Source organism: Camelina sativa, chromosome 17 (genome assembly GCF_030686135.1).
Source record: "Camelina sativa cultivar CO46 ecotype springtype chromosome 17, ASM3068613v1".
Classification (NCBI taxonomy): Eukaryota; Viridiplantae; Streptophyta; class Magnoliopsida; order Brassicales; family Brassicaceae; genus Camelina; species Camelina sativa.
This window is the reverse complement of record NC_141896.1, coordinates 29300336-29312337: the sequence shown is the minus strand read 5'-3', so window position 1 is coordinate 29312337 and position 12002 is coordinate 29300336. Positions and strand designations below refer to the sequence as shown.

The 12002-nt window shown below is 36.7% G+C and overlaps 1 protein-coding gene and 1 non-coding gene across 2 annotated transcripts; one reads left to right on the top strand and one right to left on the bottom strand.

Moving 5' to 3' along the window:
- The first annotated feature begins 460 nt into the window (after nucleotides 1-460).
- On the top strand, nucleotides 461-1724 carry LOC104773959 (uncharacterized). Its single transcript, XM_010498629.2, has one exon. The coding sequence runs from the start codon at nucleotides 461-463 to the stop codon at nucleotides 1700-1702; it is 1242 nt and encodes a 413-aa protein (XP_010496931.2). The 3' UTR covers nucleotides 1703-1724.
- On the bottom strand, nucleotides 914-1020 carry LOC147924471 (small nucleolar RNA R71). The gene has a single exon (XR_015588051.1). It is a non-coding gene; the product is annotated as a small nucleolar RNA R71 (small nucleolar RNA).
- Nucleotides 1725-12002: the final 10278 nt, after the last annotated feature.

Here is a 12002-nt window from a genome sequence, read left to right as displayed (position 1 = left end):
CCTTGCCCAAGGTTCTCTTGTTAATTCTTGATTTTCAGTATATTTGCTATTTGAGTTTGTTGCCTTGAGTTTGCATTGTCCTGTTTACTTTGTTTGAATCATTTTGTTAGCTAAGATTGTGATAAAATAACTTTTCCTTATTAAGAATAGATTAAGCATCTTTGTGTATTCTTAGTGTGTTGGTTAATGCAAATTGTGGATTGATAATAATTGATACTGAAAGTTACTATATCAATTTGGCGCCGTTGCCCGTTTGCATTCTAATTGACCATTAGGATTTCATCTTTGCTTGAGACTATTCATTTACTTTACACTGTTTGTTACTTGGGTTGCATTGGTGGTTTGTCTTTAATTTTCAGAGTGTATGAACTTGAGAAGCCACAGCTTAGCAAACTTGTTTCAGCCTGTTGACGACATACCCCAACTTGAAAGAGAGAACCGCCGTTTAGCCCGCCAAGCCATGGAGAACAACCCGCCTCCAGCCGCTGGTCATAATGGACATGATCAGCCCAATGAAAACCAAGTTCCTATACATCCTCCAAGACAAGCCCCTCTCATTGGAGCCTATGATGCACCAAATGTCAATGGACATAGAACTGGAATTAGAGCTCCACCAGTTGAGAACAATCACTTTGAGATCAAGGCCAGTCTTATCAACATGGTTCAAGGATCAAAATTTCATGGTTTGGCAATGGAAGACCCTCTTGATCACTTGGATCAATTTGATAGGTTTTGTGGGACTGTTAAGATCAATGGTATCTCTGAAGATGCCTTCAAGCTGCTCTTTTTCCCCTTCTCTCTTGGTGACAAGGCTCACATTTGGGAAAAGAATCTGCCTCACAACACCATTACCACCTGGGATCAATGTAAGAAGGCTTTTCTCTCCAAATTCTTCTCTACTACAAGAACAGCAAGGCTAAGGAATGAGATATCAAGCTTTACTCAAAAGGGAAATGAGAGTTTTTGTGAAGCATGGGAAAGATTCAAGGGGTATATCTCTCAGTGTCCACATCATGGTTTCTCCAAGGAGTCACAGTTGAGTACACTCTATAGAGGAGTTTTGCCTAAGTATAGAATGCTTCTTGATACAACAAGCAATGGAAACTTCTTGGGCCAAAATGCAGAACAAGGGATGTTGCTGGTTGAGAATCTTGCTCAAAGTGATGGGAACTATGGAGAAGATTATGATAGAACCTCAAGAGATTATTCTGATATGAATGAGCAGCACAGGAAGGAGATCAAAGCATTGAATGACAAGATGGATAAGATGCTTATGGCCAATCAAAAGCAAGTTCACTTTGTCCATGAATGTGAACTTTATCAAGAAGGCATGAAAGCTTGTGTTGAAGGTCAAGAGGAAGTCAACTATGTAGGAGGCCAAGGGTATAACAAGTTCAATCCAAATTACCGCAACCACCCAAACCTCTCTTACCGCAGCACCAATGTGGAGAACCCACAAGATCAGACTTATCCACCACAAAAACCACCTGGTTTTCCTTCCCAACCCAACTATCAGCCAAAACCTCAAGGAAACTACCAAGCCAAGCTTCAAAATTATTCTCACCCTCAGCAACAAATGAATGCACCACATCCTCAAGGTCAAGTAGATGACACAACTGCTTTACTTAGACAACTCCTAGAAGGACAAGGGAGAGGTGCCATTGAACTTGCCACAAATGAAAGCAATGCACCACAAGGTTGAAAATGTCTATGGTGAGTTAAATGCTAAGATAGAGAGGTTGCAAACACAAGTCCAAGGACAAGCTTCCTCATCATCAATAAGACAAATGGGTTCTCTACCAGGAAAACCAGAACCAAACCCAAGGAGTTTTGCAATGCCATCTTCAAGGAAGAAGTGAACAAAGTTACTAGTATGAGTTTTGAAAAATCAAAAATGGATAGCCATGCTGATGAGAATGAAAGGTCTATTGAAGAGATCTCTTCTCTCCTATATGGTTCTGATGCTGAGAGTTTGGTGGTTGCTAAAGTTGAGAAATCTGAGAAGGGATCAAGGGGTAAGGAGATAGTTGCCAAGGAGGTTGAAAAGAAAGATGAACCAAGTGTTGCTCTTCCTCTTTATATTCCTCCAATTCCATTTCCACAAAGGGTTCTTAAAAAGGCCAAAAAGAAAGTGCTCTCAAGTTTCAAAGCTAGTATGAATAGAGTTGGAGCATCTTTGCCTTATGTGGATAGCTTATCTCAAGTTCCTCTCCATATAGAGTTCATCAAAGCTATTCTAGCAAACAGAGAGAAGGTGGAAGAAATCATGGCAATTTTTTATTCACCAAGTGAACAACAACCCAGTCCAAAAACACTTTCCAAGCTTGAGGATCCAGGCAGATTTACTATACCTTGCTCACTTGGTGCTTTACAACTTGATGATGCCTTATGTGATTCAGGAGCAAGTGTCAATGTAATGTCACTTGAGATGGTAAAGAGTCTTGGGATCAATGACATGAAGCAGCCCTCTTCTTCCATCATGTTTGGAGATGCTTCCTCAAATTCTCCACTTGGTTTGCTTGAAAATTATCCACTCAAGGTTGGGGATTGCACAGTTCCAACAGACTTCATGATAGTTAAGATGAAAGAAACCAACAAGCTCCCTCTCATACTAGGAACTCCCTTTCTCAACACTGTGGGGGCAAGCATTGATTTCCCAAATAAGAGAGTAACTCTTCTTCATGTGAATCCCAACACATCCTATCCTATCAAACCTTCTTCCTCTACAATGTTTTGTGGAACAATCACTAGTGAAGAAGTGGCAACTAAGGAAGAGCATAGAGACTTGAATGATCAACATCAAGAGCTCCAAGTTGATAAAGTGGAGATTAAAGAGACCACAAAGCTTGATAAGGACATTTTGGATGGTGAGTGTTTAGACTCCTTGTTTGATGACCTCAAAGGAGATTCAAGAGTACAGGATTTGGGTCAAGCAAATAAAGTTATTGACAAGAAGAAGAGGAAGAAGAAACAAAACCAGCTTCCCACTATTGTTTCTTCTCCTATGACTTTGTGTTTGCATCCCTTGGGGCTTGTTGATGGAGCAATAGAGTACAAAGTGATGAACAAAGGTCCTTCTTCACCTTTTGCAAGTGTCAAAGCCAAGCTAGATCCCAACTATCGTTATGACAAAGATAAGCTTCATGAACTTCTTTCAAGTGTCGTTACTATCAACCTCCAATCTCCTTCCACCAATTCAACAAGATCTCAAGGGAGCACTAAAGCTCCTCCTATCACTCCATTCCCTAAAGTTTACAACTAGGGCCAAGGTATGATCCTCACATCCCATTGTATATATCATTTGAGTCTTGTTTTCTTTATTTTGTTAGTCTTTCTCTTGGACTTTTCTCACACAGGGATTGTGTGAATTAAGTTTGGGGGAGAGACTAGCCATCTAACATTGTGTTCTGTTTTGATTTTCATGTTTTGTGTGATGCATTGTTAATAGCTATGTTTTGAGAAAAATCAAAAAAATTGAAAAAATTTCAAAAAAAGCAAAAACAAATTCATGTAGCTTTGCATATTCATTCTTGTGTTTAGGATTGAGTCTAGAAGCATTAAGTATGCATTTGCATTTGCTTTTGGGATAATAATGAAACTACCTTGGTAGAAGTAGAGACTTAGGATTGAACCCACAGACCTCATTTATAAGTCATTGGTGCTTGTTTAATCTTTGGGAAAAAATGAAGAATCTAGGCTTAAAAGCATTGTGTTACTTGAAAGCATTTTCTTCTAGTGTAAAGCATTGCTACATCTCTATATTATTTGGACTTTAATTTGATCTTTAAATTATCTTGCATATGGACTATGAATGCTTGCTCATGGAATTTTCATTTGGGTTAACTATCTCTATTTGCCACTCTATTTTGTTTAACCCAATCTCTTGCCACACCTTTGAACCCCAGCCTTTTCTTTCAAGCCTTGTATTGTTTTGTTGAGTGAGGCATTTTCTTGATAATGCTATAGGTTGTAAAATCTTGAGAGTATTGAGAATGACAAAGAACTGGCTCTTGTTTTTAGCTAGGCTTGGAATCTTTATAGCTAGCTAATAGGACTGGTTTTGAAAGAAATAGGTGGTAGAATGTTGTTTTGGGTTCAAGTTTGGGAACAAGAGAGAGTAAGAAGGGAAATAAAGGTTTACTTGGTGAAAGAAAAGAAAAGTTTCTAAGGTTAATTTGGTTATAAGCTCTAAGTCTCAAAGAAAAGGGATAGAAAGTATTGTTATAATCTCCTAGATTCAAAATGAAAAGAGTAAAGGAAAATCAAACAAGATTGGGAGTATAGCAAAGAATGAATAAGAAAGAAAATGAGCTAGTGTTTAAAGCAAGAAAAGCCTTAGAGATACAATAAAAATAAAGGAATAAGACCATAAGTAAAGAAGAAAAAGGGGGTAAGTTGAATAAGGTTGAGTTTTTGGGTTTGAAAGGAAGATAAGTAAGATGAGAAAAAGGGTAGAAAAGCTTCTAGGTGGGTAGAACATCAAGAGCTAAGCTTTGTATGCCCAAATTATTCTCAGTCTTAGATAGATTTCATGACTGTCTAGCATTCCTCTTTGTTTGAGAGTTAAGCACCCAAAAATACCATTTCCAACCACTTTATAAACAGCCTTTCCCTTAAACCAATTGAGCTTGATTTATTTTCCATTTGCAAGATCACACCAAACACTTTAATGAATGTGAAAGAGATGTTCAATAGGATTGCAAGTCTTTGCCAATAGATGGAAGATGAACTAGAGTGGTGCATTGTGTTAAGCATAGAAAAATATTTGTAAAGACTTTGATTGATCTTAGCACCATTGAACTACATCTAAGGACTTTGGTTTGAATCCTTTGTTGATGCTTTTTGGTTCTGAATCCTTTTTTTCAAACCTCTCTCTCTCACTCTTGCTTGGTTTTTGCTAGAGGACTAGCAAAGTATAAGTTTGGGGGAGTTGATATCTTGTGTTTTTATGTGATTTTAAAGCTTAATTATTCATTGTTTTGTACATATTCATGAGCATTTAGGTTGTTTAGGTTGCATTTTGCATCAAGTTTGGTATCTCAGGTGTTGGAGTAGAGATGTACAAGAAAAGTGTGCTTTGGAGCTAAATAAGTCAAGAATTAGCAATATAATGGAAGACACATATTTGGATGCGCACAAGATGATTGATGATTTGGAACGAGTCTGCAGTCCCTCAAATATCGACTCGTATGAAGACCTTTCCTTCGGATTTAGCTCTGGAGTTCTTCACCAAAGTTATTGGAAATTGAGTAAGCTTTGCAATGGAGGTGATTTCAGGACAATCGGATGTGTGTAACGAGTTATACCTGTTTTAGTGAGCATATATACAGCCAGAACTGGAGATCAGATGGACCAAGGTGCGAAGACACACGCGGCCACACCACTCGGCCAAGCCATGGCCGCTGGAGATTAGATGGACCAAGGTGCGAAGACACACGCGGCCACACTACTCGGCCAAACCAAGGCCGAGGGAAGACACGCGGCCACACCACTCGGCCAAGCCATGGCCGATGGAGTTCACACCAAGCTTGTTTTATTTTTGACCCGGGTTTGACTCAGTTTGTTTTGGGTTGACCTAGGTTCTCTTCTACTCTCCTATAAATACTCTAAACCTATTAAGGAGACATATATCTTATCTTATCTATTGTTTTAGCAGCCACTTAGGGTTCTTAAGCTTGTTTACTCTAGGTTTATTGAATCTTTGGTTGATTTCCCAGTTTTTAATAGCAATTTCTCTTTCAAATCTCTTAATCTACAAGCTTTTATTATAATTTCACAAAGACAAACCTCTTTCCTTTGTGTGATCATGGTGATTAGTGAGTAGATCTTTTAAGAACTTTGGGCATGGTAGATTAGGGAGATAGATGGTTGATCTTTGATGTCTAGGGTTTATTTTATGCATTTCCTATCTTGATTAGTGATAATATTGCTAGATAGCCTTGACCAAAGCCACTTATACCCATTTTGTACCAAAACAGGCTAAACCAAGAAAACATTTCTTAGAAGCACCAAACAGCTTTGTTAGTGTTTCTGGGGTTAAAATGTGTCTTACTCCAATGCAACTAACTAATTATAAGAGTTTGAGATCGATGTGGAGAGTTTAAAAGCCACTTATACCCATTTTGTCCCAAAACAGGCTAAAACCAAAAAAACATTGCTTAGAAGCTGTAAACAGCTATGTTAGTGTTTCTGGGGTTAAAATGTGTCTTAATCCAATGCAACTAACTAATTATAAGAGTTTGAGATGTATGTGGAGAGTTTAAAAGCCACTTATACCCATTTTGTCCCAAAACAGGCTAAAACCAAGAAAACATTGCTTAGAATCTGTAAACAGCTTTGTTAGTGTTTCTGGGGTTAAACTGTGTCTTAATCCAATGGTACTGACTAATTATAAGAGTTTGAGATGGATTTGGAGAGTTTAAAAGCCACTTATACCCATTTTGTCCCAAAAAAGGTAAAACCAAGAAAACATTGCTTAGAAGCACCAAACAGCTTTGTTAGTGTTTCTGGGGTTAAAATGTGTCTTAATCCAATGCAACTGACTAATTATAAGAGTTTGAGATTGATGTGGAGAGTTTAAAAGCCACTTATACCCATTTTGTCCCAAAACAGGATAAAACCAAGAAAACATTGCTTAGAAGCACTAAACAGCTTTGTTAGTGTTTCTGGGGTTAAAGTGTGTCTTAATCTAATGCAACTGACTAATTGTAAGAGTTTGAGATAGATGTGGAGAGTTTAAAAGCCATTTATACCCATTTGATCCCAAAACAGGCTAAAACCAAGAAAAACATTGCTTAGAAGCTGTAAATACCTTTGTTAGTGTTTATGGGGTTAAAATGTGTCTTAATCCAATGCAACTAACTAATTATAAGAGTTTGAGATAGATGTGGAGAGTTTAAAAGCCACTTATACTCATTTTGTCCCAAAACAGTCTAAAACAAAGAAAACATTGCTTAGAAGCACTAAACAGCTTTGTTAGTGTTTCTGGGGTTAAAATGTGTCTTAATCCAATGCAACTAACTAATTATAAGAGTTTGAGATAGATGTGGATAGTTTAAAAGCCACGTATACCCATTTTGTCACAAAAAAGGCTAAAACCAAGAAAACATTGCTTAGAAGCACTAAACAGCTTTGTTAGTGTTTATGGGGTTAAAATGTGTCTTAATCCAATGCAACTAACTAATTGTAAGAGTTTGAGATAGATGTGGAGATTTTAAAAGCCATTTATACCCATTTTATCCCAAAACAGGCTAAAACCAAGAAAACATTTCTTAGAAGCACTAAACAGCTTTGTTACTGTTTCTGGGGTTAAAATGTGTCTTAATCCTAAATGAGTTTTTGTGAACAATTAAGATATGTATATAAATCTAAGTTAAGCCAAATGTAAAGATTGTTTGTCACTAACAATCCTAAGATGAAAAAGTAAAATGCAGAAAGTAAACTACAAGAACTAAGAGCTAAATGCAAATAGAACAGAATGATTGCAATAGTTATGAACCAAGAACAGAAATAGAAACTATGCTAATGAACTAATGCAATACAATAATGAACAGGACAATGAGTAAATGAAACAGAAATGCAAATAGAATGATAATAGAGATAAGACAGAACAACTACAAAACATAAACAAGAGTTCTGGGGATGAACTCGAGCAAGCACTCGATCAAGTGTAGATCGAGTGCAGGGTCGAGCTAGATAAATCTGGGAAACAGAGCAACACAATAAAAACAGAGCAATGCAAAAACGAATCAAACAACAAGCAAGCAACAGGATTAAGACTTAAAAATCAATAAACAAAGAAGGCCTTCAGGAGGGATTCATGGGCTAGACTAATGATTGAGGTTATCACACTTTGGCCAACAAATCTCAAGCAAAGCTTTGAGCTAATCTCTAGACATATAAATCTAAGACAAGTTTCTTCCACTCTCATGGCAAGAATCAATCAAACCTATGCATCTCTAGACTTGTTCTCACAAAGTAAAGAATCTACACAAGCAGGCATTAAGCAATACATGTCATACCAAACAAGACCTCTAATCTCTTAGCAAGCCTAATGGTAAGCTCTAGATCTAGCCTTATCTATGCTCCTTAAACATTGGTGTGATGCTAAGATGCTTGAAATCAAACCCTAACCTCTCAGTTCAGGATTAGCATTAAGAACATCTAGCCTAGAAGAGATTCTACCACAATCAAGCTTGACCAAAGCAAACAAACCTCAAACACAGCCTAGCCTAACCCATCCTCAAGATCCTAAGCACTACTCACATGAACACATGATGAACATCAAAGTCATAAACCCAGAAAATCTCGAAACTTGCATCAAATGAAATATAAGAACAAGATCTACAATGCTGCAAAAGTAATCAAACCCAAATTCTTAATATATTGAAAGTTATGGAACCAACAATATTGAAGAATCTAAGAGTTTTCTTAAAAAGGGTACAAAATCTAAGAAAATAAAAAGGCAAAGGGAATAATTCCTTAAAAAGTAAAAACTAGGTTTCTAACTCTCTAAAAAGTTGCACACTTTGGTGGCTGCAGGTGCAAGGCTTTATATAGGAGAGGAGGTGGAAGCCCTAAAAACACTAAAAGACAAAATAGTCAACGGCTCGGTCGAGTGGCAGGTCGAGCTAGCTTCTCCCGTGCATTCTCCACTCGGTCGAGTCCTCCTCAGCACACGGTCGAGTGTCTGGTCGAGTGTGCGGTCGAGTTGGACTCTGGACCTTGGTTTTCAGCCTTAACTCTCTTCCTTTCCCTTCATGATTGGCTCACATCTCCACAGCATTGCTTCCATGCTCCTTAAGCTCCAAAATCACCTGAATATGCATGAAAAGATGCAAATGCAATGCAAATAAACTCTAATGCATGATTAGTGCTAAAGCTACACAATAATGGCCTAAATGGATAGCAAAAGATGCAAAAGATGTGAATAAACTAAGGGAAAACATGGTAAAATATATGAACACCAGTTAGTGTTTCTGGGGTTAAAATGTGTCTTAATCCAATGCAACTGATTAATTATAAGAGTTCGAGATAGATGTGGAGAGTTTTAAAGCCACTTATACCCAATTTGTCCCAAAACAGGCTAAAACCAAGAAAACATTGCTTAGAAGCACTAAACAGCTTTGTTAGTGTTTCTGGGGTTAAAATGTGTCTTAATCCAATGCAACTGACTAATTATAAGAGTTTGAGATTGATGTGGAGAGTTTAAAAGCCACTTATACCCATTTTCTCCCAAAACATGCTAAACCCAAGAAAACATTGCTTAGAAGCACTAAACAGCTTTGTTAGTGTTTCTAGGGTTAAAATGTATCTTAATCCAATGCAACTAACTAATTGTAAGAGTTAGAGATATATGTGGAAAGTTTAAAAGCCATTTATACCCATTTTGTCCCAAAACAGGCTAAAACCAAGAAAACATTGCTTAGAAGCACTAAACAGCTTTGTTAGTGTTTATGGGGTTAAAATGGGTCTTAATCCAATGCAACTAACTAATTATAAGACTTTGAGATAGATGTGGATAATTTAAAAGCCACTTATACCCATTTTGTCCCAAAACAGGCTAAAACCAAGAAAACATTGCTTAGAAGCTGTAAACAGCTATGTTAGTGGTTATGGGGTTAAAATGTGTCTTAATCCAATGCAACTGACTAATTATAAGGGTTTGAGATAGATGTGGATAGTTTAAAAGCCACTTATACCCATTTTGTCCCAAAACAGGCTAAAACCAAGAAAACATTGCTTAGAAGCTGTAAACAGCTATGATAGTGTTTCTGGGGTTAAAAAGTGTCTTAATCCAATGCAACTAACTAATTATAAGAGTTTGAGATAGATGTGGATAGTTTAAAAGCCACTTATACCCATTTTGTCCCAAAACAGGCTAAAACCAAGAAAACATTGCTTAGAAGCTGTAAACAGCTATGTTAGTGTTTCTGGGGTTAAAATGTGTCTTAATCCAATGCAACTGACTAATTATAAGAGTTCGAGATAGATGTGGAGAGTTTAAAAGCAACTTATACCCATTTTCTCCCAAAACATGCTAAACCCAAGAAAACATTGCTTAGAAGCACTAAACAGCTTTGTTAGTGTTTCTGGGGTTAAAATGTATCTTAATCCAACGCAACTAACTAATTGTAAGAGTTTGAGATATATGTGGAGAGTTTAAAAGCCATTTATACTCATTTTGTCCCAAAACAGGCTAAAACCAAGAAAACATTGCTTAGAAGCACTAAACCGCTTTGTTAGTGTTTATGGGGTTCAAATGGGTCTTAATCCAATGCAACTAACTAATTATAAGAGTTTGAGATAGATGTGGATAGTTTAAAAGCCACTTATACCCATTTTGTCCCAAAAGAGGCTAAAACCAAGAAAACATTGCTTAGAAGTTGTAAACAGCTATGTTAGTGTTTCTGTGGTTAAAATGTGTCTTAATCCAATGACACTGACTGATTATAAGAGTTTGAGATAGATGTGGATAGTTTAAAAGCCACTTATACCCATTTTGTCCCAAAACAGGCTAAAACCAAGAAAACATTGCTTTGAAGCTGTAAACAGCTATGTTAGTGTTTCTGGGGTTAAAATGTGTCTTAATCCAATGCAACTGACTAATTATAAGAGTTTAAGATTGATGTGGAGAGTTTAAAAGCCACTTATACCCATTTTGTCCCAAAATAGGCTAAAACCAAGAAAACATTGCTTAGAAGCACCAAACAGCTTTGTTAGTGTTTCTAGGGTTAAAATGTGTCTTTAGCAAATGCAACTAAATAATTATATGAGTTTGAGATAGATGTGGAGAGTTTAAAAGCCACTTATACCCATTTTCTCCCAAAACATGCTAAACCCAAAAAAACTTTGCTTAGAAGCACTAAACAGCTTTGTTAGTGTTTCTGGGGTTAAAATGTATCTTAATCCAACGTTACTAACTAATTGTAAGAGTTTGAGATATATGTGGAGAGTTTAAAAGCCATTTATACTCATTTTGTCCCAAAACAGGCTAAAACCAAGAAAACATTGCTTAGAAGCACTAAACAGCTTTGTTAGTGTTTATGGGGTTCAAATGGGTCTTAATCCAATGCAACTAACTAATTATAAGAGTTTGAGATAGATGTGGATAGTTTAAAAGCCACTTATACCCATTTTGTCCCAAAAGAGGCTAAAACCAAGAAAACATTGCTTAGAAGCTGTAAACAGCTATGTTAGTGTTTCTGGGGTTAAAATGTGTCTTAATCCAATGACACTGACTGATTATAAGAGTTTGAGATAGATGTGGATAGTTTAAAAGCCACTTATACCCATTTTGTCCCAAAACAGGCTAAAACAAAGAAAACATTGCTTAGAAGCTGTAAACAGCTATGTTAGTGTTTTTGGGGTTAAAATGTGTCTTAATCCAATGCAACTGACTAATTATAAGAGTTTGAGATCGATGTGGAGAGTTTAAAAGCCACTTATACCCATTTTGTCCCAAAATAGGCTAAAACCAAGAAAACATTGCTTAGAAGCACCAAACAGCTTTGTTAGTGTTTCTAGGGTTAAAATGTGTCTTTATCAAATGCAACTAACTAATTATAAGAGTTTGAGATAGATGTGGAGAGTTTAAAAGCCACTTATACCCATTTTGTCCCAAAAAAGGCTAAAACCATGAAAACATTGCTTAGAAGCACTAAACGGCTTTGTTAGTGTTTCTAGGGTTAAAATAAGTCTTAATCCAATGCAACTAACTAACTATAAGGGTTTGACATAGATGTGGATAGTTTAAAAGCCACTTATACCCCTTTTGTCTCAAAACAGGCTAAAACCAAGAAAACATTGCTTAGAAGCTGTAAACAGCTATGTTAGTGTTTCTAGGGTTAAAATGTTTCTTAATCCAATGCAACTGACTAATTATAAAAGTTTGAGATGGATGTGGAGAGTTTAAAAGCCACTTATACACATTTTGTCCCAAAAGAGGCTAGAACCAATAAAACATTGCTTAGAAGCTGTAAACAGCTATGTTAGTGTTTCTG

Bases quoted from the DNA above. Each gene is read 5' to 3' on its own strand.
- LOC104773959 (XM_010498629.2), top strand. From the start codon at position 461: ATGGAGAACAACCCGCCTCCAGCCGCTGGTCATAATGGACATGATCAG.